We start from the raw sequence: 26585 nt of genomic DNA on the forward strand, positions 1-26585 counted from the left end.
AACATTTGTGCTGATGGCTGATAAAAAAAGGAACTGGCTTTTACATGTGATGTGAGGACACTGGTCTGTGTGTGTGTGAGAGAGAGACACAGCGACTTTATGTCCATCCACAACCAGGGAAAGAACCCAGGAGTCCTGACTCCCAGTCACCTGCTCTAACCATGAGACCTCCCGTCCCACTCTGAGAGCTGGGAAATGAACCCAGGAGTCCGGGATCGCCAGGCGTCTCTGACAGTTCTCGATAGTTTTTAGCGGGCTAGTGTCGTCAGCAAACTTTTCCAAACCAGCGTTCACGTCCTTCATCTAATCATTAATAAAAATGGCCGATCTAAGGAGCAGATTATTTTTACTTCAGCACTTGAGGGATCATACGATAATAATAATAATGAAGAGGAATATGGTCACCTTGTGTCTTTCACCATAAAGGAGCCAAAAGCTCATTATAAACTAGTCATAAATATTCCTCAACTGCAGCCACTTCTGGGGTGTGGTGAGGTAGCTGTTGATACAGAGCTCCCTCACCCAGTACAGAGATGCAGTCACCTCTGGAGTGGGGCATGGCAGCTATTTATACAAGGATCCCTCACCCAGTGCTGAGATGCAGCCAACTCTGGGGTGAGGCACTGTAGCAGTTTGACAGCACACAGCAACGCTGCACAACAGCTTGGAGGAGATGATGAAAAAGAAATTCCCAATCTGACTGACAGTTGAAGAGTGCCCCCCAACTGAGCCCCCTCATCCTGTTCCCTGCAGTGCAGCACCCCCCTCACACTGTCCTGGGGTGTTGGGGTCAGCACTGACTGGAGGCAGGGAGCATGTCCCCTACTGAACCTCCACCCTAGTCCCTGCAGCAGCTGGCTTGTCCTTGGAGGTCTCCCATCTGGGCCCTGGGTAGATCTCACTTGGCTTGGGTGCTGTAGCTGCAGAGATGAAATAAATGAGCCACTTTTCTTTAGTGGAGGAAGGAAGGAAGGAAGGAAAAGTCTCTAAAAATGCTGTGGTGTGTGAGCGCGACCATGGCCCTGGTAGAACTGAGCCAGGGAATTCTGCAGCCGTCCTTGGGTTCCCCGCACTCTAATGGGGTGTCTGAGATAGATTGATCCATCCCTCCTGGGGTCACCGAGAGGGAGAGGGGTTTCTAGTGTAGTTTTCCTTTGGGGGCCCTGGTGGAGAATCAGCTGAACGTGAGCTCCCGGGACAGCGCTGGGGCCAAAAGGGCTAACGCCATCCTGGGCTGCATCAAGAGGGGAATCTCGAGAAGGAGCAGAGAGGTTATTTGCCCTCTGTGTTTAGGATGGGTGTGACCACTGCTGGGATCCCGTGGCCGGGTCTGGCACCCACACGTGAAGAAGGACAGTGATGAATGGGAGAGGGGTCAGAGAAGAGTCAGGAGACGGATCACAGGGCTAGAGAACCTGCCTTCGAGTAATAGAGTCCCAGCACACGCAGCGGCACGAAGAGGCCGTTGAGGGGGTGACTCAGCCCAGGCTGTAAGCAGAGGAAGGTCTAACCCGATCCAGTGGCTGGAAGTTGAAACTAGACCAATTCAGACTGGCAAGAAGTTGGAGAGTAATTCAGCACGGGACCAGTTTCCTAAGGGGTGTGGTGGAGTCTCCCTCGCTGAGCAGTGTTCGCTCAGGTCGGCTCGAGGAATTGTTTCAGGGCAGGTCTCCAGCCTGCGTGACCCAGGAAATCAGGTTAGACGATCACCCTGGCCGTGTTCGGCCTTGGAGTCTGTCCATTTTATGCCTAGATTCCTGATCTCACGTCAGTTCCTTCCCAGCCCCGATCAGCGGCGCAGGGGGCGTTTGCCTGGACTCCACACAGCGCTGCTGTTTCTCCACTGACCCCTCCCCCAGCGGTGCCCCCCCAGCTGTCCCCCAGCTACAGTGGAGCCGGGAGGGGACAATGATGATTTTTTAGGCAGCTGGGTTCCATGCAGGGCAGGGATAAAAATGCCTGAGGGGCACATCTGGGGGTGGGGAGGGCAGAGCCCCTGGCGTCCATGGCCATCCGTGCTCCTCTTGCTGTGTGCCCTGGGCAGGACCATGGGGCCTGGTGGCTGCAATGGCGTCTGGAGTCATGCACATGCCATGGGGGCAAACAGATACCCACCAGCCACAGTCAAACAGGTGGCACGGCCAGGCCAGGTTACCCCAGAGCAGTGGAGACTGCACAGGTAACTGGCCAGGCCCACGGGTCTGTGAGGCAATGCACCATGGGATATCAAAGGGAGGAATAACTATAATACTATATTATGATTAATGTCATAATTAATTATTCGTTTTGTGCTGTACATTTTTATCACTATTGGGTGTATTATGGTAGCACCTTGGCACCCCACCCACAGACCAGGTCCCCATTGCACCAGGTGCTGTACATTTTTATTGCTATTAGGTATTTTACGGTAGCACCTAGGTTGTGCCAGGTGCTGTACAAATACAGAACAGAAAGCCAGCTCCTGACCCACACTGCTCAGCCCAGACCCTCAAAGATATTTAGCAGCCTATGGGAGTTAGGTACCTCAATACCTTTGAGGAACTGGGCCTTAGGATCTATCCACAGTGTTGGCAGCTCTTGGGATATCTGGTGCTTTTTCTGAAAGCCCCAGCTTCTGGATTCATGTGACTCGGGAATTTCAGCTTGCTTGCTTTCCAGGAGTAATTTTCTGAAACACCTCGTTGCAAAGAGAAGTTTGAAACCATGACCTCCCTCTCACCCAGGAGGCTCTGGAAAGCAGAAGGCCAATAGAAATTACCCTAATTGTATTGCTTTAAAAAGAAAACAACCCTCATGATTTTACGCTGATCTCATGATTTGTGGTGGGGCCAGACTCGAGCATTCGGAGCGACACTCGGGTATAGTTCGACCGGACCAGCATGCAGACCTGCCTGACCCTTTGACCGATCCACCCCCGCTGAAACAGAGTGATGTGGCTTGTGAATGCTTTAATTTGTCCATCATGAGGCAGGAGATAAACCAACACACCAAAAAACCTGACGGCAAATGATCCCCATGTGCCTTTCCCGGGCGGACAAAGCCTTGAACACAGCCACATAACCGCAGAGGTAGTGGTCACGGCCCAGATCCTCACAGGTGCCTAACTCCCATTGGGAGGCCAAATCCCTTGGAGGATCTGAGCCCAGGCCCCGAGTCAGAGAGATTCAGGAGAAGGTGCCTCTTGGGGCTGGACCGTGCCTGGGTGCGGTGAATCCTACAGCAATTTTTTGCTGTTGGCTTCCAGGGAGCATAATTTTCATGATGTACCCAATCCATGCCCCCCACCCCTTATTAACAATTGGACCCCCCCCATGACGGGGGTGGGGGAGCGTCTGTTTCATACAGACACCCTCACCCCATCCACCTCTATTAATTAGCACTTGACAAGGTGGGGGGGGGGGCATTTGGCCCCCAGGGTGGAGCTGAGACTTGTCTGGATTCATCCTATCCAGTCCTGGATTCAGCCAAGCCCCTTGAAAGGGTTAATTGGGGGCTGGTGTGTGTGGGGGCGGGTTGCTGTGTCGGGGAGGGTGCAGATTATTTTGAGGTGCTGCTGCAAGTTCAAATAGGAAGCCTGCATGGACCCGGTGACTAATTAGCACACCAGCCCCGCCTGGGAAAGGTGTCGCTAACGAGCAACACCCCCTCTGGCTGGGGAGAAGGGAGGGAATTTATAAATAGTTCAAAGGCTGCCTCTGTTCCCCTCTTTGGGGGGGAAGCTGCTGGGCCTAGTAAATGAGTTTCCCCTGCTTCTTTGGGACAGGCAGGTCTCTTTGAAGGGGGGGGTGAAAGCTCTGCCTGTGAAGGGCTGGAAGGTTGAAGGGGGGCCCTACAGATCAGAGGGGGTGACGGTAGGATTGGGGGGCCCACGGCTGGTCTGGGAGGAGATGGCTGGCTCGGATTCGGCTGGTGAGGGGCCAGGCTAAGGTTGAGGGGCAGAGTAAAGGGGGGTGCAGCTGCTGGGCTGGCATCTTGCAATGTTGTAGTTAGGTGAACACAAGGGGTGTCCCCATTGCAAAATGAAGGGGGGGGGGTCAGTGCTGGAGGCTAAAATCCCCTGTGCTGAGCGGGTGGGGAGGGCTGCTGAGCGATCCACCCCTCGGCTGAATCGTTCCCTCTCCGCCTTGCCCAGGGGCCCAGCTGGTGTGCGTGATGTGACCCCGGAGCCATGCCACGCCCAGAGAGACGGGAGCTGGCGGAGGGCGTCGGTCGTCACCTGCGGAGCACTGGCGTGAGGTTCAGGTGCTGGAAACCCAGTCTGAGCGACTCACCCGTAAGTGGGGGAGGAATTGGCCGTGACAGGTCTCCATGCAGCTGCATCTGGTGGAGCCTTCTGTAGACAGGGCCTGGCGCGGCTGGCCCTGTGATGCCTCTGCGAGAGCAGAGCCAGGTAGTTCCATTAATGGGGGGGATCTGGGCACCAGGACTCCTGGGTTCCATTCCCAGCTTTGGGAGGGGCGCGGGGTCTAGTGGCTGGAACAGGAGGGACGGGGGAGCCAGGACTTCCATTCCCAGCTCCGCCATGACGTTGGGCACAGTGGCTTCCCTTCTCTGCCTCGGTTTCCTCACCTGTCATGGAAATGGGGGACCCGCCTTTTGCCAAGCTCCCCCCCCCCCCCCCCCCCCCCCCCAACCCCTTGAACCAACAGCGCTCTGCTGTGGGGCATCCTGGGAGAGCAGGGCCGGAGATCCCTCCCCCTACCCGGCTCAGCCAGCGAGCGGTTCCCTTGTTGTGGGTGCTGAGTGTGCGAAACAGGATGTGTTGCTTTCTGCTTCAAAGCAGTGGCTTCTCTGACCCTGTTCCACCCCCTCCCAGCCCAGCCCGGCTGCCTGGGCCCACAGGCCTCCATTTCCCCGTCAGTAACCCCTGAGGCGGAGAGGCTAGTGAGAGCTCTGCCCGGGGGGCTGTGCTGGCTTTTCCGGGGGAGGGCAGGTATTCTGGGGGGACCAGGAGCCAGGGGAGGAAATAAATGACCCCCTTTTAGCTTCAGCGCCGTGTGAGGTTTGCTGCAGGAAGTCAGGGGGCGTTGGAAGAAATTGAGATGAACCAAACCAGTGCTGCCCTCTGCTGATTCCGGACAGACCCGCTCCTCTGTGTCTCATAGCCCCTCTACTGCCCACAGCTCCGGGGGAATCTCCTGTAGCTTTAGGGCAGGGGCAATGGGTCGGCTGGCAGGAAGGCCACCTGGCTGTGGGATCTCTGTCAGAGGAAACGCTTGGGGAAATATCCCAAATTCCTGCTCTTGGCCACAGCTCTTCCACGCTGGCCCTACGGGTGCTGAGCCTGACCTCCACCAGCAGTGCTCTCACTAACCCAGCAAGGGGAAATGGGCCGGACTTTCCATCCCACCTGCTCGGCCACTCTGATGCCCAGAGGCCACGGTGATGGGCACCAGGAGGGCGCCCGAGGGCTCAGAGCAGTGGCTCGGGGGGGAGGAGGGGGCGAGTCCTGTGGCCTGCTTCTCTCTCTTCTCTCTCGGTGCCAGGAGAAATCTCCCCCGGCGTCACCCGCTGGCCTGTTTGGGATCCCGCTGCAGACGTTGCCCCTCTCGGAGAAGGCGGAGGGAGTTCCGCAGTGAGTGGGGGCGGGGTTGGGGGAGGGGCAAAGGGGGGAGCTCGGCATCTGCCGGAACCGGTATTGAACCCGTATCCTATAACTTCGGGGTTAAGCTGGAGTGGGGGGGAGGGGAGTGGAGAGCAGACCCCACCCCCACAGCTCCGGGTGAATTGGGGACTCTCGGGTACTGGGCAGGGACTCAATGGCTCCGCCCCTGTTCTCGGTAGCCACACCCCCATGCAGGGGCCCGGTCCCTATCTGAGGCATAGACAGATACCCACACAGGCTGTGGGTTGGGCTGGGCTAGTGGGGGGAGGGGCTCTGCCTGGAGTCGAGCTGTAGTGGGGAGCCCCTCGCTCCCCAAGAGACCCCCACTGGGGGGAGGGCCGTCGGTAAAGCCCCCCCCCCCCCCCAAGCAATAGGTTTCCGAGAGGGGTAAATGGGGCAATTGTCTCAGGCTCTCAGCAGACTCAGGCAGGCGTCCTGGAAAGGTTCAGCCACACGACTCCCAACGTGTTAATGGGGGGGCTGATGCAGACTGAGCACCACCCCCCCACCCGGCCCTGAGGGTCTTGCTGCTGCCCCCTTAGCACCCTCTCCCCCGTGTCTGCCCCAGGTTCCTGGTGGAGATCTGCGAGGCCCTGCGGCAGCACCTGCACACGGAGGGGCTGTTCCGGAAATCCGGCTCGGTGACCCGCATCAAGGCTTTAAAGGTTCGTGGCCCCCCACCCCCGGGTAAATTGGGGGGGGGGTTGGGATCAGGATCTTGGTGCCCTAGGGGCAGCCCCATCCCTGCTCGTCACTGATAATGAGGCCCCAGCACAGGCTGGCCACAATACGGCCCCGGCGCAGGCTGCTGGTGGCTGGTCATAGTGCACCAGGCAGGGCGGGAACTGGCCCTGGAGCGTGAGGAGACGCGCTGAGCCGGCAGCAGCAGTAGGCTGTTACGCTCGGTCTGGTGCAGTGACTTGCGTCTGGCCTTTGAAAGCATGCTAAACTTGCAGTGGGTGGGATTATTCCCCCCCTCCGATATCCCCCCATACATAAATGCACACCGCTCTCACCACTAGCCCCCACTCCCCTCCCAGAGCTGGGGATAGAACCCAGGAGTCCTGGTGCCCAGCCCCCTTGCTCTAACCACTAGACACGACTCCCTTTCCAGAGCTGAGGAAAGCTCTCGTGCCCCCCACCACAAGTCGACCTTTCCTCAGTTTCACTTTCAAAGCTCTCTTCTCTCAGGGTGGGGTGTCTGTACAGTGGGGCTGGGAGGGGGGGGAGGGCCAGGGCTGTATGGTGGGGGGCAGGGCTGTATGGGGGGGGCCGGGACCATACGGCGGGGGCTGGGGAGGCCAGGGCTGTACGGCAGGAGCTGGGGGGGTGGGGGCAGCAGCTCCGGGCTTCCCGCTGCTGTGGGCTGATGAAATTTAAGTGATGTTGCCACAGAGCAAGGCTGGAGTCTTGGGTAACACCCCTGCTCTGAGCCTCTCCCTTCCTCCGCCTGGGGGGACCTTGGGGTCTTCACCCTGCCCGTACCCCAGGGGGCAGGCAGGAGAGAGCAGGAGAGTCGAAGGGGAGCCTACCCTCAAGCTCCAGGGCTGGAGAGGTCAGGCAGGGGACTTCGGTCCGTGCTCAGTGATGCCCGGCTGACTGATCCATGGGCCTCACATGGGCCGCTCAGTGGTGGGGAGGGGTGAGAGAGGGCTGGATCCTAGCTCAGAACCCTCTACTTGTCCCCGGGGCTCGTCAGCCCTGGAGCGATGCTGGCCCAGTGAGCGACTTTAACCCCGGAGGGGGAAACTGAGGCATGGAGGGAGGATTGACTCACCTGAGGTATACCCCAGGCATCTGGACTCCCGGTCCCCACCCTGCTCAAACTGCTAAACCGAGTTAGAGTGGGGGGGTGGGGTGGGGCGGGGCTGGGAGTCAGGACTCCTGGGTGCTATTTCTGCCTCTGGCAGGGTAGTGGGGTCTAGTGGGTTAGAGCAGGGGGTTGGGAGTCAGGACCCCTGGGTTCTATTCACACCGGCACCAGTCAGTGTCATGGATTTCAGGGGGATTGTAGCTTCTCCCCCAGGGGTGGGGCTGTGGGGGTGGCTGTGGAATTTGAGGGGCTCCCCCCATGCACACACCTTCCCCTGTGCCCTGTGGTTCCAGGCCCAGCTGGAGGCTGGCGAGAGCTGCCTAGATGCGGCCGCCCCCTGCGACCTGGCCGCGCTGCTCAAGCAATTCCTGCGGGAGCTGCCCCAGCCCCTGATCCCAGCGGAGCTGCAGGAGCCCCTGTGCCGCACCCAGCAGCACCCGGCCAAGGGCGAGCGGGGCCCCCTCACCCTGCTGCTCAGCTGCCTGCTGCCCCGCCGCAGCGCCCGCACCCTCCGCTACTTCTGCACCTTCCTGTGGGATGTGGCAGCCAGGTAAGTGTGCGCCGGTGCCCCGCACTCCCGCCCTGCAGCCCCCTGCTTTCCCGGCCCTAGGCCGCTCTCCCTGCCGGGCTATGCAGTGACATTCAGATGGGGCTGAGACTGGAGGAACTCGTGACCCAGCTGGGTTTGAACTCCCGGCTCCCAGCGGCGTGGGTGGCCCCTGCTCCTGGCTTTGCCCTCCTGTCCTGCCTGCCCGGAGCCAAGCCACAGGGGCTCAGTTCACCTGTCCCCCCGGCCCTCACCCACAGATGCCACGAGAATAAGATGGATGAGGCCAACCTGGCCGTGGTCTTCGCCCCCAACCTCTTCCCCAGCTGCGAGCCGAGCAGGACGCCGGGTGCCGAGCGGCAGCTGCAGCTCCAGGCAGGCGCCGTGCAGGTGCTGATCAGCCACGCGCCCCACATCGGTGAGCAGGACTCCCTGCCCCAGGGGCGGGCCTCTGACATGGGAATGAGCCGGGCAGGCGGGCGGGGGCAGGAGGCTGCCCTCTGTGATGTGGAGCTGGAGCTGCTTTGCTGGCGTGTGCATGGCTGACCTTCCCTGGAGTGAGATGGAGCAGCATGTCTGTGTCCTATGCCCTGTACTGTTAATGGGGATTCCCCACAGCTCTGGGCTGGGGGTGGGGTCTGGGCACTGCCTTAACCGAGTTCTGAGCAGCCGCTAGTGTCCTGGGGTGGCTGTGAAATGGCTACAATCTCTGCTGAAATGTCTCTAGCGCTTTGCATCCAGAAGTACGTTGCAAGTGGCGTATGCAGGGGTCAGTGCAGCCACTTCTGGGGTGGGGGCGTGGGGACTGTTTATACAGGGGCTCCTCACCTGGCGCTGAGATGCAGCCACCTCTGGGGTGGGGTGCGGAGGTTGTGGAATGGCAGCAGGGCACCGCTCTGGGAGAGGAGGCAGCTGCGTCCTAGAGGAAGTGCGGGGGGCAGCCGGAAGACGTGGGAGGCAGCAGCCCGGGTGTCCCAGAACCCCTGCTCTGCTGAATGCCCATGTCCAGAGGGCTGGAATGACCCTCTCCGAGCATCTCAGTGCGTGACAGGATGTGGGGCCTGGCGTTAGGGCTTGGGATGGAACAGGGTGTCCCGGGGCAGCTGGGATGTGGGATCCCTTGCCCAAGGGCTGCAGGCTGGTGGCTCTGGTGTGGATGGGGAAGGGGATTCTCTGTCCTGAGGTGTCTTGGCTATAACGTCCGTGTCCTGTCCCCCCCCCTCCTCCCCCCCCCCGCGTCTCCCCTCTAGGCAGAGTCCCCCAGTTCCTTCTGGACAAACTCTCAGCTTCTGCCACTGAGCGGGACAGCGGCTGCCGGAGCCCGACTGGGCCGGGGGAGACCAGAGATGAGCTGGCAGAACTGAACCATCAGAGGAGCGTTGGTGGTGAGGGGCAGCTGGGTCCCAGCTCGCTGCCTGGCACAGGCAGAGAACCCAGGAGTCCTGGCTCCCAGCCCCCTGCTCTAACCACTAGACCCCACTCCCCTCCCAGAGTTGGGGACAGAACCCAGGCATCCTGGCACCCAGACCCCCCCTAACCACTAGACCCCACTCCCCTCCCAGAGCTGGGGACAGAGCCCAGGTGTCCTAGCACCCTACCCACTGACCAAGCCCCACACACTGCCAGCTTGCCCTGCCCCCCGCAGAGTACTCAGGCTCTTGCTGTGGGGAGACACCCCCCCCACACACACAACCCCCAGCTCTGAGCCCTGTTGCTAGGGATGGGTGCTGGTCCATGTCTGCCCCTCTCCTGGGGGGGGGGTGGGTCTGCTGTGGGGGACGCTTTCTGCTTTGGGGTTGCATTCACCCTGGTCTGTGTCTTGCAGACATTGTGAACGAGGTCCTGACCAAACTCCACGTGCGGTGCGGAGCCGCAAGGCCCCTGGCTTGGGAACCGGGAGTGGGTGAGTGCGGGGGGGGGGGGGGGGGGGGTTGTGGGGGGGCCTAGCTGCTGGGGGGTGAGGGTTTGCAGGGGTGTGCTGGCGAGGATGTGGGGGGCTGGCTGCTGGGGCAGGGTGAGGACTTGCATGGTGCAGTGGGGGGCTGGCTGCTGGGGTCTGAGGGTGTGGATGGGGGCTGGCTGCTGGGAGTGAGGGTTTGCAGGGTGGGGTAGGCAGCTGGGTCTCATGGGGCTGTGTATTCAAGGACACTCGCAGCCCCTGTACTTCTCATTGGGCCCCAGCCCCTCCCATGCTGGGTCTCCCCAGATCCTCATCTGAGCAGTTGTGCAAGGGGCTCTGGGCATCCTAAGTGCTTTGTGTGTGTGTGTGTGTGTGTGTGTGTGTGTGTGTGTGTGTGTGTGTGTGTGTGTGTAAAACCCTCTTGCCTGGTGCTGAGATGCAGCCACCTCTGGGCTGGAGCTCAGGGGCTGGTTCACAGCCGTTTAGGACTGGAGGCGAAGAGCAATCCTGAGCCATGCTGGGTTCCCGCCTCATCTGGCTAATGGCTCCTCCCGCAGCGCAGCACCCCCTAGCGCCGCCCGGGGGCATCGGGGCCAGCCCTGAGTGGAGGGGAGAGTGTCCTCTGCTGAGCCCCCCACAGGGTCTTCCTTGCAGTGAGGGGGTGCATGTGTCGGGGGGGGGGGGGGGGCAGGGAGGAAGGAAGGCAGTAGTACCGGGTGCCTGGCTGGGTCAGGGAGAGGCCAGAGCAAACGTGGGGAGCCCCCCAGGACCCCATGTGGACCCCAACTCCTCTCTCCTCTCCCTAGACTCGCCCAGCAGCTCCACGCTGGCACCCCAGGCCCCCTTCGGTGCCAAGCGCAAGGCCTTGGAGGAGCTGGCCCAGGAGGCTGATCTGGGCACCAAGAAGCGGTAGGCAGCTCTGGGGCGTTCCCTGGGGGCGGGGAGCTCGGGGCCTGGCGGGGGGGGGGGGGGGCAGGAAGTGTGGCGTGGCGGGGGGAGGGGATGCCAGGAAACATGGTGCGGGGGGCCAGGATGCCAGGCGGGGGCAGGAGGAACCAGAATTTCAGGGGCGCGTGCTGCAATGAATGCTGGTTCCGGACCCCACTAACGCTGCCCCCATGCCCCTTGCAGAAGACCCGCCGTGGGGCCGGATGGCTCAGATCTCTCCACAGACGAGGCAGGGGACCCCTTCAATCGGCTCCCGGATGACGGTATGGCCAGGGGGGCCGACTGCCAGCCAAGCTGTCCCTGCTCTGGCATGTAGGGTAGCGCCGAGGGACCCTAGCTGGGATCAGCCCCCTCCCCACCCGTTGCTCCAGGTGCTGCACAGCCACAGTGAGACAGTCTCTGCCCCAGAGAGCTCAGACCCTGGCAGGATTTCACACCCCACATTAAAGAGGAGGAGGAGTGTCTTGCTCAAGGCCATGGCAGAGCAGGAGACAGAACCCAGGAGTCCTGGCTCCTAGCCCCCTGCTCTAACCATTGGTCCCCACTACCTTCCCAGAGCCCGTGGCTCTAACACCCCCCGACCTATATCCCCCCCCTTCTGCTGTAATAGCCAAGAATCTATTCTCCTGCCCAAATACTAGCCCCTCGCCTGCTCCTTAGCTGATGCCTCTGCCTCTCCTCCCCCCAGCTCCTGTCAGCCCCCCTGAGGTCTTTGCTGACAGCCTCCCAGAGCTGCCCTCCACTGCGGGGAGTCTGCCCCCCAGCACCGGCCTGCGCCCAAGGAAGAGCAGCTGCAAGAGGCGTCCTCAGAGGTGAGGAGGAGGATGTGGGGGCTGCGGGGGAATTGCCCCACGGTAACTGCGCCGTGCAGTGCTGGCTCCTGGCCCCAGCCATACCCCAGGGGCGATGGTGGGAAATGCTGGTTCCTGGGTTGGGGGTTGATTAGAGGGGCCCATGAGTGCAGGCAGCAGGGGTTAAACAGCACTCCTGATATAAGCAATTGGTACTAAGGTAGTGCCTAGATCCCCCGACCGAGATTGAGGGCCCACCTGGGGCCAGGTTATGCACAGACACCCCCCACCCCCAGGCAGGGAAACTGAGGCCCAAGAGATGCAGGGATTTGCCCAAGGTGCCCCAGGGAGGTGGTGGCAGAGCCGGGATTTGACCCCGGTCACCTGGGTCCCAGCCCAATGCCTGACCCTACAGCTGGCAGTGTAATGGCTCCCAGTGCCAGCACCCCCTAGTGTCTCTGAGCATGTCTTGCATCGGTTCATCCCTGCCTCTGCCACGGTGCTTTGGGTGGCGTCTGGCTCTGGGGGCTCCCATGGTGCCACTCGGTGTAACTTCGTCCTGGGGCACATGGGTCCACGCCCCACCCCGTCCTGGGCTGCTGTCCTCATGCTGCTCCTCTCTGCCCCCAGGAAGCTCTCCAGGCAATCCACCCATGGCTCCCCAGCCCCCTGCGAGCGGCAGAATGCGGAGCACAAATCCTTACGTATCTTCGCCTGTGGCAGGAAGGAGCTGGTGAGTAACTCCGGAAGCGCGGGCGCCTCTTTGGTGCAGAGGTGAATCCCTGGTAGCAGTATAGGGCCTAAGATACACACTGCTGCAGCTCAGGTTCCATCCAGCAGGGGGTGGCAGTTGTGCACACCCAGGCCAGCTCATTGCAAGTGTATTAGGAACCCATAGCTTGGGTTGTGGAAGAGAACCCAGGCATCCTGAGAGGGGTAAGGCCTAAGGGACGCTGGACAGAACCCAGGTGTCCGGTGCGGGGAGGGGGTGTTAAAGGGACACGACATGGGGACCCAGGCATCCGGGTGTGTGTGTGGGGTGGGGAGGGTAGGGGGGAGGGTGCTGGTGTAAGGGGAGCTGTATCCTTGTGCCACGTGCCTGCTGGCTCCCGGGATGGAGCCCTTGGATCCCTCCCTGGCACCCAACCATGGGCCCTGCAGGCACTTTCCCGCTGTGACTCGGGCCTGGAGCCTGTCCACAGAGCAAAGGCCCAGGGCATCTTCCATCTCCCGCAGTCACCCACGGGCCACGCCGCGCCAAACGCCAAGGCCTCCGAGCCCAGCAGCTGGCGCCTGGTGAAAAGGATGGTGGCTGAAGCCCTGGAGGGGCACCGCTTCCCGCAGGGCCGTGCCTGGCTGCCCTCACAGAAGCGCACGGAGTCGGACGATGGTACAGCCACCCCACCCCCATCCCACTGGGAGGCGCAATACAAATGCCCCCATCTTCTGGGGGGGGCGGGACTAGATAAAGGGTGTGGGGCTTGGACCCAAGATGGCATATGAGTGCATAGCCCAGATGCCACGATGATGGGCGTCGGCGGTTCCTCTGCTCTCCCCCGCGAGGGGTGTCACAATCAGCATCCTCAGCTGGCCCCTGTCCTGCCCGATCCGCCGTTGATCCGGCTTCTTCTTCCCAGTCTGTGGCACTGAAGGGTGGGTGGGTTGAACCCCAGAACCCCCTCCAACTGTCCTGCGTCGCAGCCCAGTGGTGAAATAGCTTCCCGGCCCTGGCGCCCAGAAGATCCATGTTGTAATCGGCTGGTTTTAACAGAGCTGGGCGGGGCATGCCAGGGAGAGCCCCAGGTGGGCAGGCCTGAGGGGTTTGTATCCGCAGGCTCATCTCCACCCCCCGCCACCTTCCTGGGGGGTCAGGGTGCTCAGTGTCGTGGGTCTGTTCGCACAACATCTCCACAGCCGACGTGTCAGAAATCCCAACTGCCTAGAGAGGCCAGGGTTTGCCCATCTTCAGCCCTGTTAGTGTGTTAAGTGCTACGCCACACCCCAGAGGTGGTTGCATCTCAACGCTGGGCAAGGAGTCCCTGTACAAACGATCCCCATGCCCTGCCCCAGAGTGAGGGATCCCTGTATAAACAGCTGCCACACTGCACACCAGAGGTGGCTGCATCTCATTGCTGGGTCTGATCCTGCTGGGCACTGAGTGGCCTCCCATGCCATGGGTGGGTGCCGGGCCTGTCTCTGCTGTAAACCCTGCTGGGACAATGATGGGGCTGTGTCTGTTCCAGGGGCACCTGCTGGTGAAGATCCCTCGTCTGCGGATGGGCAGAGCAAGTTGGACCCTGTGCCCTGGGCGGGGCCCGCCAGTGCCAAGGAACTGGACCTCGATGCCTGGTGCGGAAGCCACGGACGGGGCCCCCTCAAGCAGCAGCGGGTCCTACGGAGATCCTTGAGCTGGCCAGAGGGGCTGGCGGGGGTGGAGGGCGGCGTGGCCCCAGAAGCAGCCGGCTCGGGGAGCTCTCCGTCCTGCCCTGGGGGAGGTGAGGCTGAGCTGCTGAACCCCAGCCCAGGAAGCCAACCCAGCCTGCGGCCACATGGCACCCCCATAGTGTGCGTCACCCTGGCTCCTGGGCACCTGGGGACCGGGGAGGGCAGCCTGGAGCCAGAGAAAGAGCGGCCGGCTCCAGGCTCTCTTGCCCAGCGTCTTCCCTGCCCCAACAGCACCCCCAAGCGCCACGTGAAGAAGCTGATGCTGGCTTTTCCTCGCTCCCCCGCCCAGCCCGCCGGAGTCAGCGCCCCCAAGCAGGTAGCCAGGGGCCGACGCTTCGGGCGCTCGCTGAGCCACGAGAGCGCCCTGCCTAGCGGGGTCCAGGCCCAAACCTCAGGGCAGGGTGACCCTGGCCTGCAGCCCCCCAAGAGTCCGCTCAGCTCCTTCCGGGCCTACGGGCGCCAGATCTTCGTCAGCCACAAGCATCTCACCCTGTCCTTCGCAGGACTGCGGGGCCCAAGGAAGCTGGGCAACGCTGTGCCCCACGCCAACCCCCAGGACGTGGTACCCGCCTGCCGGCTGCCTACCAGCCCCTCCTGCCACCCCCAGCTCCAGCAGCTACTGCGGGCCGATCGGCGCCGCTCCCCCAAATCCTCCCTGCCAGCCACTAAACTCACTGCCAGCCAGGGCTCCATGGATCTGTGAAATGGGGGCACCCACAGTCCACCTACTGGGCTAGTGCCACACGCCACTGTCTGGGGATTCCTCCCTGTTCCCTGCCTTCCTGGGGGACCAAACTGGGCCGGGAAGGTTGAAATCCCCTGGGAGCTGGGCTGCTGCTGCGCTCTCCGTCCAGCCGTGCCCTCCCCATCTGGACCTGCGTGTGAGCCAAGCGCACAGCGCCAGCAGTGACTGCACCGCTTGTTTCCCAAGATGGGCCGTGATGATCGTACAAGGTGGAGGGGCTGTTCTCCGTCTTCCTGGGCCAGGGGCTTGAATGATCGAGCGCCTCTCGGCCTGACCTAGCAAATGCTTTTAAATGCAAGAAGTGGCACCGGGTGATTTTTCTTTCGTTTCAAATGTTTCAATTTCTTCCAGAATAAAGGTTCCAAAACTTGGTGGGTTTATTTTTATTTTGCTTTTCCTGCCCCAAGAAGCCGTGAATGGAGAGCGTGGAGCCCCTGGGCCGCTCGCGGCTGGGTTTTGGGCACACGTGTTCCTGGCAGAATCTCTATGCTGCCGGGACTCAGAGAAACAAGGTGGGTTGTCCTGGTTTTGGAGGGGGAAGGGGGGTTGATTTTTGTAACCCCCCAGGGGCTAGATTTTTGGAGGCCTGGGGATGTGAAGGCGGGGGGCAGAGCTGCATCCATGGCAGAGATATTGGCACACCTGTGAAATACACATGCCCCTTACATTTCAACCCCAGAACTAAACCCCTGGCATCCTTAACCCACTGCATGCTGGCTCCCCCAGTGCTCTGAGCACCTGAGAGAGGGGAGGAATTTACACCCCCCCCGTCCCCCGGAGAGAGGAGGAAACTGAGGTAAAGTGACTTCTAATGCCCCCATTCCCCTGGGGCCTGGGACCCAGGAGTCCTGGTGCCCAGATCCTGCTCTAAGCCACTGAGCCTCACTCCCCCTCCCCAAGCTGGGGGTGAACCCAGGAGTCCTGGTCACCGAACCATGATTCTTGTCAGGCTTTGGTCTCGCCCCTGGAATGTGGGGTGAGACGTACAGAGACATGGCCCCCCCGTCCAGCCCTGGAGCCAGCTGCAGGGAGAGGCAGGTGGGCCACATCCTGGGCTGGGGCCGGAGACCAGCAGCTGTGGCATCTGCTCTGGTTGTGTGCTGAGACCTCTGCAGCAGATGACCACATGGGTATGTTACCCAGCGTGGTAGGGCCGCAGCATCCCCTCGCTGAGGGGAGAGGATGTTTCTCCTTGGTCCAGGGTGGCAGTTTCACGAAAAAGCCCCTTGAACTAGGTGGGGCACCTATCTTCCCTCCGCATGGTGTGTGTGTGTGGGGGGGGGGTCTAAGGATGACAGGGGGCCCTGGCCTGTGCCTGGCATGAGGAGGGGCCCTGATCCTGGGTGGGGGGGAGCAGCTGTACATTTTCCTGCCATGCACCTAAATGGGGCCAGGTGGGATTTATTTAATTCCAACAGCTGATCTGCAGTGTCATGCGGATGGTACTAATTAGCAGGATGCACCCAGATTCTCTCAATTCCTAGGCTGCTAATTAATGACAAGGCTGGATTAATTGCCACACTTGGCGCCCTCTAGTGGCCTCCCCAATGAGCGACCTGCCTTACGGGCAGGCTGATGATCGCTTCTTGCGGCAAGTTTTCTTTGCTGTTGCGATGTTAAGAGCAGGTTGTTTTATTATTTCTGTCTCACGCTTGGTATTACTGCAGTGCTAGGCGCTGTACAAACACAACAAAAAGATGGACCCTTTCCCTCAGAGCTTCCAATCTGTAGAAGCCAAGGGCCAACAGCTGGGCCCAGAAGGCCAGATGGGAGAATAGGGGGAAATGATGAATTTCAGCCAGCATGTGCAGTCTCAGGAAGCCTGGATTCTGTTCCCAGCTCGGGGAGGGGGTTCCTGTGTGTGCAGGTGGCTGAAGCAGGGGCTGTGTGTGCGCGTGCCCTGGTAGAACCACGTCAGCAAGGAGGTGATTTTTAACTGAGAGGGGGGTCTCCTTACACCTGCTAACATGGATGCAGCTATAGAAGGATAAAGGTGCTGTGGGTTTTATTTCCTCCTCTCAGGTGGGGCTAAGCAGTTGGCACAGAGCCAGGGCTCACCCCCAGCCACAAGGGCCCCTGCTTCCAGCAGCCCTCATTCCCCGCCCCCGCCCATCCTTTGTTCCTCTCCCTGGGCAGAAAAAGATCACCGTGCCACCCACCTTCACTCTTTGTTCTCCAGCTGCTCTCCACTGCCGGCCTGGGGCAGGGCATTGGTGGTCCCGGGTCGTTAGTTGCTAGGCAGTGGCTTCTGGGGCCTAGGCTAGCGGTTCCCAACCTTTTCAAGTGTGCAGACCCCCTTTCAACCTCCAAACGTTTTGCGGACCACCACCCGCGGCCCGCTGTAAATACATTACAGCCCTAGGTTTTTAGAAACTCTAGGGAAGTAGTTTGTATTTGAAATTGTACATTGGCGGGGTGAGGATGTTGTTTTTCTTTTCCGCGGACCCCCTGGAGGAGCCTCGTGGCCACCGGAGGTCTGTGGCCCACTGGGTGGGAACCGCTGGCCCTTTGCGTGCCTGGCGTGATGGGGCCTGATCTCAGGTGGGGTGTGTGCACCCTCCAGCCCATTCTCGCTCTAATACCCCGCCTGGGCGGTGAGCGGAGCTGATATCCCTTCCCTCTGCTGGACGGCAGCCGCACTGGTCACCATGTCCCAGAGCCTGGCCCTGCTGCTAAGGGGGTGTGTGTGTGGGGGGGTCTCTGTCTCAGTCAAGGCCCTGGGGGGCAGGAGGAGCTGAGTTCTAGACCCGCACTTGCCCGCTGGCAGCAGGGTCAGTGCAGGGGGCAAGGGGCCTGCCTCGGCTCATAAACCCTGGGACAGCTGAGAATAGAACCCAGGCGTCCTGGCTCCTAGACCACCCCGCCCCCTTCCCAGAGCAGGGGCGAGATCCCCGCCGACCCGGCTCCCAGCCTTGCCCCGGGCTGCGAGATCCAATTCCCGGGAGTCACACGAGCCTCGGGCAGCCCCGGGGGGGGTCTAGGGGCCCGGACTCCTGGGTTCCCCTCCTCTCACTCATTCATCCCTTCTCTCTGCCTTGTCCCCCCGCCCGCCCCCTCCTCCAATCGGCGGCGGCCGGGGGCGGGTCCAGGGCCGCTCCCCCGCCCGCTGCGGGCAGCCCGGCCCGGCCCGGCCCCTCTCCTGTCACTCGCTCCCGGCTCGGCTCTCCCAGCTGAGCGGCCGCCCCGAGCCCCGCTGCCCCCCGCAGCCATGGCCGAGGGCGGGGAAGGGGAGGATGATGTGCAATTCCTGCGGACCGTGAGTGGGGGGAAGGGGAGCAGGGGGAAGAAGGGGTGAGGGGGGGGAAGAAGGGGTGAGGGAGCGGGAGCGGCTGAGGGGAAGGACGGGAGACTGGCTAGAGGAGATGAGGGGCAGGGTGAGCCCAGCCTGTCCCTGGGGGTCCCTCTGCCTAGCAGCAGCCGGGGGTGGGTGCTGACACCCTGGCCATGGGGGAGAAGCAAGGGGCCAGAGATGGGGTGAGGGGAAGGAGTGGGGGGGGTGGAGATGGGGTTGGGGGGACAGCTGGGGGAGTTGCTTTGCGCTCTGTACTAACCCCTGTCCCCCCCCCCGGTGACACAGGGTAATTAGCTGCCTAAGGAGCAGGGTGAGAGGCGGTATAAATACCATGGGAGTGTGGAGACAGCAGCCCCCCCCTTCCCCCGGGGGGGGCCGGTTTGGCTCAGCCTCTCTTCTCCCTTCTCTCGCTCTCACCTTCTGCCCCCCCCCTCTCGCTTGGGGGTCTGGGGATCCAGAGAGTGAGGAGCTGCCAACAGGTGTCACTGGCAGGGGGGATGGCAGCTGCTTTCCACCCATCACCATGTTTGGCTCCCACCCGCCCAGGGGCCTGTTCCTGAGAGATCTGTGGGGCAGGGAAATCTCTTGCGCTGTGGCTGGGCAGGCCTGGCCCAATGGGGCCCCTGATCTCAGTTGGGGTCTGTGCAGCTCCCGACGCGACAGGCCCCTGATCTCGGTTGGGGTCTGTGCAGCTCCCGACGCGACAGGCCCCTGATCTCGGTTGGGGTCTGTGCAGCGCCTGGCGCGAGGGGCCCTGATCTCGGTCGGGACCTCTGGGTGCTACCATAAAACACCAATTTTGAACCCCTCTGAGTGGATTCTTTAGGCACCTGGTATCACTTCTCCCCGTGTTATGCTGTGCGATCTGTGAGCGTGCAAGGGAGAAGGCGGGGCGCCGGGTGTGAGGCAGGGCGCGTGTGCAAGCACCCTGAGCTGCCCCGGGTTAACGCTGACTCTCAGGTTTCGGAGCTTTATTTAACCGGCCTGACAGCTGGCCCCATTCGTCACCCTCGGGCTGGCTGGAATCTGGGGGGTGGGAGGGAGGTGATTTGCTCATTCAGCCGGCTGGGGGAGGGGAGCTTGGCAGGGGGTAGCCCGAGGGTAGGGTTATGGAGGCTCCTGGGCCTGTGGGTGTTGGGGCCCTGGGGAGGCCTGGGCAGTGGGTCTGGGTCATGGCCTATCTGGGGGCACCAGGGCTAGCCCCAGGCTCCGGGGGACATCTATCCCAGATTGCGCCATGGGGCAGGGACAGGGCCTGCCAGGATGGGGGGAATTGTACTGATCAATAACAAATCTAAAGTGACATGAAACAGAGGGGGGCGGAGCTTGAGGCATGGGAGGGTGGAGCTTGAGGCATGGGGTGGCAAGGGAGGGCCCTGGCATGTTGGGATGGAGTGATGGGCGTGTGGGTGCTCTCAGTGGGTGGGGTGCGTGGGAGGGGCATGCCCCACAGAGGCAGTGGGTCTGGGATCAGGGCAGTGACCCCTTGGAGGGGAAGGGGAGCAGTGAGAGGTGTGAGGCCGCCCGTGCTGGCGGGGGAGGGGAGTCCCCAGGGCCCCTCATCCTGCAGTTTGGGTGGTTTTGGTAGCTGGCTTTTGTTTGTTTTGGAAATGGTTTTCCTGGGTGCAATGCAGGGGGGGAGGGGATGCAGTGTGGGAGCAGGGCTGGGATGCAGTGGGGTGGGCGAGGGGATACAGTGAGGGAGCGGGAGCGGGGCTGGGATGAAGTGGGGGGAGGGGATGCAGTGTAGTGGGAGGGGATGCAGGGGAGGTGTGGAACGTGGGGCAAGATCCTGAATGGCCCCCGCTCTGGGGTGCCCCACCCCCCACTCTCTGGGGTTGTGGGGCAAAAGCTGTGGGTGACTCAGGCTCTGCCAGACACCGTGGTGTAGCTGGAAGGGACCGGGGCCGCCCCCACCAGGCTGGAGCCGTGTGGGCACCCGGTCCCTTTGCTATCCCCCTCCCCCAGCCAGACCTACTGCTCCCCCTAGTGCCCCTTGGCACCAGGCAGCCCTGATCCCCCCAGCTCATCACCTGGCCCTCTCCCCCCCCTGGCCTCGTGCGCCACCCTCCAGGGTGACCCTGGCGCCCTTCTGGCCTGGCATGCTGTCTGACTCTGCCCTGCGTCATGCCACTGGGGCTAGCCTCGGCACCATCCCCAGCCTGGCGCCCCAGCCCCTGGGCTACTCCCTGCTCCGGCCAGCACCCCAGCCCTCTGCTGAGCCACCAGGCCGGGCGCCGGGGGTTTGGGTGGGACCCCGTCCCTCACTAGCAAGGAAAGCAGGGCCACGGGCCACCCCATAAGGCGGGGGTCGGGTGTCGTGTGCACATGTCCTGTTCTCAAGACTTGCATTCAAACGTGTGTCCGTGCAGGTCTCCGTCCGTCCGTCTGACCCCTGCGCTGGTGCCCCCCAGCAGGGAACATGAGAACTTTGTTTCATGCGCTGAAAAAAGACAGGCCGGCGGGGGGGGAGGGGGGATGTGTCCTAAATTCAGCTCCGCTGTTGGGGGGCAGGACAGGAGGAATCTGCTGCTGCTGAGTTTTTCCTACCAGTTTGTGCAAGAAACCAAATAGCCTGCGTGCCACCGAGCCTGGGGCAGCCACAGCTGAGGGGAGGGGCGTGGGGGCTAGTGGTTAGAGTCAGGGAGCCGGGAGCCAGGACGCCTGGGTTCTCTTCCCACCTCTAAGAGGGGAGGGGGGACTAGTGGTTAAATCAGGGGGCTGGGAGCCAGGACGCCTGGGTTCTATCCCTGGATCCAAGAGGGGCGTGGAGTCCAGTGGGAGCTAGGAGTGTGTGTGCGCCTGTCAGGTGTGGGGGGGGTAGGCTCCGTGGGGGGGCCCTCCCCTCCCCTCCCCCGCGGGTGCAGGCCGCGCCAGCAGCAATGTGCATAGCTGGGTTTGCAGGAATGTGCCCGACAGGTGCAGGCTCCAAAAATAACCCGGCCTGTGCTGGGCTGGATGGGGGGTGCGATGCGAATGGGAGCGATCTGGGGTGGGGGGGAGGTGGTCCCATTTCCTCCCAGAAATCACCCCAAACTCCCCTGCCCTTAAAGGGCCGGCACGCCCCTTATTTCTCAAGGGCATGGGGAGGGTGCGGCTGCTTCCCCATTTCCTTCCATCTTGTCCTCAAAACCTGTCCCCAGCCGATGCTGGCCCTGGGGGCCGGGAGGGGGAGGCAAGGGGGCCAGGGCTCTGTAATTGCTTCACGGGGCTGTTAATAGCTGGTCCCCTCCCCGGAGAGCAGCAGCCTAGTTCTGAGCCAAGCGTGTCTGTTTAAAAGCTGGAGGGAGGGGGCGGCATAATGAGGGCCCTGGTCTCGGCCAGGGGTTCTAGGTGGTAGCGTGACACACCCCACAATCACCCCCCGGCACATGTGCCCTTGTGCTGACACACCAAGAACCCAGAGGCCCCACAGCAGTGGCCCTGGTGGTCTGTAGGAGGCTGGATTCCTGGGGGCAGAGGGTGCGGGTGGCCAGTAGCAGCTCTGGACGCTGGGCAAGACGGCCTGCGTGGCGTGGGTAGGGCTTCGGAAATGCTTGGGGGGTGCCACTCCTCTTCCTAGGCTGGGGCGAGGGGACGGGGCCCTAGCCCCCATTGCTGTGCCCTGGCTCCGTGGGGTCAGTGGGCCGCTCACCCGTGGGGCTGGGAGCAGAGCAGGTGCTGACCCAGCACATTCTCCTGTGGAAATAGCTCCTGCCTTGTAACCCGAGCTGGCCCAGGCTGGGCGGTTGGGTTGGGGGGTCAGTTTGGGGGGGAGGGGGATGCGCCTGGGGGCAGGTGGGGGAGGTGGGGCAGGGCAATGGGGGTGAGCCTAGCACAGGGAGGGTGCAGGGTGGCAGCACATGGATGGGTGGCAGGGGTAGGGGGCAGTCACATGGGGGGGCTGGGGAGCCTGGCTGGGTCATGAGGAGGGAGCTGAATCTGCCTTGGCCAAGTGCCAGGTGGTGGGGGGGCTGCCCTCCCCAGAATGCAGCACCTCCACGAGAGCACCCCATACCCATCCTCAGTGTCCCGTCTTTGGGGCCGGACCCGGCTGCTCTGCCCACACTGTGGTTTTAACAGGTTGTGGTATCCCTTCACTTCCTGTCCTAAAATGCAGGGCAGCTGCCAACCAGCCCCCACGCCCCACCCCAGAAGTGGCTGCATCTCCGTGCCGGGCGAGGGATCCCCATATAAACAGCCCCATGCATGCCCCACCCCAGAGGTGGCTGCATCTCGGGGATATGTGTTTGCTGGGTGCTCTGGGCCCGGGGGGCAGGAGGAATGGGAGAAGGAGTGTGCAGCATGCCGAGGGCTCGGTGTAGATCATGTAGATCACTGGTGCATGCACAGCTGCTCCGAAGGGGGCTGATTAGCCCTAGCAGAGCTGGCTGAATGCAGCAGGACCTGCCACTGCCAGCGCTGGGGTAGATCCAGAGTGACTCCGGTTTTACACTGCTGGAGTGGCCGGCTGCTTCTCCGAGCGCAGTGTGTAGGGGAGAGTCAGTGTCTGGCCCCCTGGTTAACCCAGCCACCCCTGCTCTGCCGGTGCCCTTCACTCCTGACCTGCAACCCCCTGCGAGCCCAGTCCTGGGCTCCCCCTTCCCCGCTCTGCAGGCGCCCCTCACTCCCAACCCCCAAGGATGCTGCTATTTCCTGTTCAGAGCAGCCCAGGGGGGATTATTCTACCTGCCCCCCAGCCAGGCTGGCGATGCGGGAGCCAGGCAGAAACCTGGCTCATCCTCTGTGCCGCCCCCTTGGGGTGGAAGCAGGTTTACATCACCCTTGGCTGCGGAGGGCGAGTTGGAGCCACTGGCCCTTTAAGACCGACAGGGCTGCAGCTGGGATCTGGGCCCCTTCCCCTATTCCTCTCCCCTCCCCACTGCCCCCCAGCAAGCAGCCTGGGATGGGGAAGGGAATCTCCCCACTGACAGGCAGGGCCAGGTGCCCGGGGGTGCTGGAGCCTGGGCACAGATGACTGTTCCCAGGACTTGTTTACGCCCTGGCTGGCATGTGGGGGAACCTGCCCTGATCCCCCAGGGCTGGTGGGTCGGTGGGAGGGGGCATTCAGGGGCACTGGTAGGGGCTATTCGCTGTGTTGCATGCCAGTGGGGGAGGGCTGGGTCCGTGGGGGAGCCAGCGTTAGCCCCCCTCCCCCAAGGGGAGCAGGGTTCAGGGGTAGTGCAAGGGGCTGCAAGTCAGGTGTCCCGGGTTCAATTCCCGACAGGCGCCAACTACGGGGTAATAACGATAGTGCAGCCATGAGTGGAGGGAGACCCACAGTCCCCCAGCTGTCAGTCCCCCCAGCCCTGTAACCCCCCCAGTCCCTGTCAGCCCCACCCCAGGCCCTATAGGCGCCCACTCCTGGTCAGCCCCCTCTCTCCTACCCAGCGCCCCCGGGCCCTGTCAGTCCCCTCCTAGGCCCTATAACCCCCTAAGCCCTTGTCAGCGCCGCCAGGCCCAGTAATGCCCCCCACCCCCCGCCCAGGCCCCATCAGCTCCCCCCAGACCTCTTTCAGCTCCCCCTAGCCTCTGTCAGCCCCTCCCCAGGCTCTGTAACCTCCCCAGCCCCTGTCAGCCCCCCTGGGCCCTTCCCATCTTACGAGGGCGGCTGGGGTATGGAGGGGCTCATCTGGGCTAGAACCCAGGAGTCCTGGCTCCCAGCCCCCCCTGCTCTGACCACTAGACCCGGGAGAGAACCCAGGAGTCCTGAGCCCCCCTGACGTCTCTCTCCTGCCCCAGGAGGATGAGGTCGCCCTGCAGTGCTCCGCCACCATCCTCAAGGAGCAGCTCAAACTGTGCCTGGCGGCCGAGGGCTTCGGCAACCGCCTCTGCTTCCTGGAGTCAACCTCCAACGCCCAGGTAAGCCGCCCCCGCCGTGCCCTGGGCAAAGAGCCAGCGGGGCCCTGTGCCCCCAGCAGGGCCATGGAGCGCGGGGGGACCTGCTCAGGACAGGAGGAGCGCACCTGCAGCCCGACCAGCCCCCCGCTCCAGCTCCAGGGGTTGCTCCTCTCGCTGGCAGCAGGAGTAGGCTGTTCTCTGTGTAAGCAGCCTGGCTCTGGGCCCCCCCAGGTCCCCTGTGAGCTGCCCGACACTGAGCCCTCCCTGTCTCCCACCCCCCTTTGCAGCCGTAATTCCCAGCTCCCTCAGCCCTTTCCTCTTCCCCAAGCGCCAGACCCCTATAGGGGAATCCCCCTGGGCCATTGCAGTGGGGGGACTATGACACACACACGCCACCGGCTGGGTCGACCCAGTCCTCTCCAGCATCTCCCACCGCTCTCCTTGGGGCCGTGGCTGGTTCCTGGGGGGGAATGGCAGAGCCCTCTCCGACTCTTTCCTCTTCCCTGTCCCCCATAGAATGTCCCCCCAGACTTGGCTATCTGCTGCTTCAGCCTGGAGCAGTCGCTGTCCGTCCGCGCCCTGCAGGAGATGCTGGCCAACACCGTGGAGGTGGGCAGTGAGGTGAGCACTGTGGGGCTGGGGGACATGGCAGGGCCAGGCCGTGGAGGGAGGGGGCATTGCTGGGGGACAAAAGGGGGTGCCCCCTTCCTGTCCCTGGGCTGTGCCCGTCAGCCCTGCGGATGTGGACGCTGCAGGGCAAGGGGGAGACTGGGGGCAGTGGGGGGTTGGGGAAGGGGGAACGAAGCGATGAGGGAAGGGGGAGGTGGGGCGAGTCTTGGGGCTGGGTAGAATGAGCTGGAGCAGAATCAGGGCCCATCCAGCCCAGGATCCCATCACCAGCTATGTCTGAGGAAGCCCCCGCAGCAACAGGCTCACCCGCCCCACAGGACGTTCCCTCCTGACCCCAGCAGTCACCAGCCCTCCCAGACCCTTGGCTCCCCTGGGCCCCCTCTCCATTCGCTCTCAAGCTGGGCTCCACATTGACGCCCCGCCCTTTCGTTGACCCTGCCGAGCGCAGAAATGTCTAGTGGTGGGGAGTTCCCCAGGCCCACGGTGAATTGGGAGGAAAAGGCCTGGCCCAGGGAGCACTTTTGAATGTGTCCCCCCACCATCTGCCCATGGGTTATCCTGTGCCTTTTGCTCATGGAGAGGGGATTCCGGTGGGGGGGGGGGGTGTTCTTCAGTGCCCTGGATGGGGGTCCCAGCCAGCTCCCCCAGGCAGGCGGTCAGTTCATCTCTTCTCTTCTCCCTTTCTCTCTCCTTGGCTTCTCCACCCATCTGCCGACGCTCTAGGGTGTCGACTTGGACAAGTGGGTACGTGCCGATCTCGCTGCAGTGATCCCCACCTTCCTAAACATCCTCACCCATCCTCCCAATGCATCCCCTGGGGTTCCCACCTGCTCCCCCCAGCAGCCAGTCCGGAGAACGGAGTGCCCCCTCAGCTCTTTGGGGGCCAGCCAGGACCCCCTCTGTCTCAGCTGGAGCTCCCCCAAGGGCTGTTCCCATGGGGCAGAGGTGCAAAGGGAGGCCCCGACTCATGGAGCATGATGAGGATCGTGTCCCTTTGCCTGTCTGCCAAACGCCGGCTACCCACAGGTCCCCGTGCTTTGCCAAGCAGATGCCATCCCCTGGCCTCCCCGCCAAGCGGGTGTTGTCTGAGGCCATGCGCTGAGAATGTGGCAAAACTAGAAAAAGGACCCAGGAATCCTGACCCTCAGTACTCCTGCTCTAACCACTAACGCCCAGTGCTGGGCGACGGGTCCCTGTATAAACGGCCCCGCACCCCACCCCAGAGACAGCTGCATCTCAGTGCTAGGGGAGGAATTCCTGTATAAATGACCACCATACCCTACCCCAGAGGGAGCTGCATCCTAGTGCTGGGCGAGGGGTTTCTGTATAAACAGCCCCCACGACCCACCCCAAAGGCAGCTGCAGCTCAGCACCAGGCAAGGGGTTCCTGTATAGATGGTCCCCATGCCCCACCCCAGAGGTGGCTGCATCTCAGTGCCAGCCTAGAGGTCCCTTATAAACGACCTCCATGCTCCACCCCAGAGGCAGCTGCATCCCAGTGCTGGGCAAGGGGCTCCTGTACAAACAGCCTCTGTGCCACACCACAAAGGCAGCTGCAGCACAGCACTTGGCAAGGGGTCTCTGTATAAGTGGTCACCACGCCCCACCCCAGAGGTGGCTGCATCTCAGTGCCGGGCGAGGGGTCCCTGTATAAATAGTCCCCACCCCAGAGGTGGCTGCATCCCAGTGCCAGCCTAGAGGTCCCTGTATAAACGACCTCCATGCTCCACCCCAGAGGCAGCTGCATCCCAGTGCTGGGCAAGGGGCTCCTGTACAAACAGCCCCTGCGCCACACCACAAAGGCAGCTGCAGCTCAGCACATGGCAAGGGGTCTCTGTATAAATGGTCCCTACGCCCCACCCCAGAGGTGGCTGCATCTCAGTGCTGGGCGAGGAGTCCCTCACATACCACGCAGCGCTGTGGCCAGGTTTGGGGCTGTGCTATGGGATCCGTGGGTGGAGTTGGGGGGGAGCAAAGGAGCCTCCATGATTCCCCTTTTACCCTGATTCAGACAAGGTGGAAACCCCAGTGTCTCCCCTGAGTAACCCT

At 62.4% G+C, this 26585-nt stretch overlaps 2 protein-coding genes across 4 annotated transcripts in view; both read left to right on the forward strand.

Moving 5' to 3' along the window:
• Window positions 1-3708: 3708 nt before the first annotated feature.
• On the forward strand, window positions 3709-15022 carry LOC137158804 (rho GTPase-activating protein 22-like). Of its 2 annotated transcripts, none has more exons than XM_067556698.1 (14): window positions 3709-3763; window positions 4133-4273; window positions 5487-5575; window positions 6174-6270; window positions 7712-7968; window positions 8226-8383; window positions 9216-9350; window positions 9791-9868; window positions 10672-10774; window positions 10997-11076; window positions 11502-11625; window positions 12235-12337; window positions 12841-12994; window positions 13848-15022. In XM_067556698.1, the coding sequence occupies exons 2-14, from the start codon at window positions 4169-4171 to the stop codon at window positions 14750-14752; spliced, it is 2388 nt and encodes a 795-aa protein (XP_067412799.1). In that variant the 5' UTR covers window positions 3709-3763; window positions 4133-4168; the 3' UTR covers window positions 14753-15022. The 2 variants fall into 2 exon arrangements, with proteins under 2 accessions (XP_067412799.1, XP_067412801.1); XM_067556700.1 differs by having other exon boundaries at window positions 3711-3731.
• A 2980-nt stretch (window positions 15023-18002) lies between these two features.
• RYR1 (ryanodine receptor 1) overlaps window positions 18003-26585 on the forward strand; it is a 78869-nt gene continuing 70286 nt past the window's right edge. For both annotated transcript variants that reach the window (XM_067556744.1, XM_067556745.1), the window contains exons 1-3: window positions 18003-18050; window positions 23808-23927; window positions 24423-24527. In XM_067556744.1, the coding sequence (XP_067412845.1) occupies window positions 18003-18050; window positions 23808-23927; window positions 24423-24527 (273 nt within the window). The remainder of the gene's footprint in view (window positions 18051-23807; window positions 23928-24422; window positions 24528-26585) is intronic.

The sequence above is a fragment of the Emydura macquarii genome, unplaced genomic scaffold (genome assembly GCF_026122565.2).
Source record: "Emydura macquarii macquarii isolate MOO-44397 ecotype Brisbane River unplaced genomic scaffold, CSIRO-AGI_Emac_v2 contig_1790, whole genome shotgun sequence".
NCBI classification, from domain to species: Eukaryota; Metazoa; Chordata; order Testudines; family Chelidae; genus Emydura; species Emydura macquarii.

Coding starts and splice junctions, on each gene's coding strand:
- LOC137158804 (XM_067556698.1), top strand. CDS start 4,169: ATGCCACGCCCAGAGAGACGGGAGCTGGCGGAGGGCGTCGGTCGTCAC. Junction 5,576..6,173: donor AAGGCGGAGGGAGTTCCGCA/GTGAGTGGGGGC, acceptor TGTCTGCCCCAG/GTTCCTGGTGGAGATCTGCG. Junction 6,271..7,711: donor CCCGCATCAAGGCTTTAAAG/GTTCGTGGCCCC, acceptor CTGTGGTTCCAG/GCCCAGCTGGAGGCTGGCGA.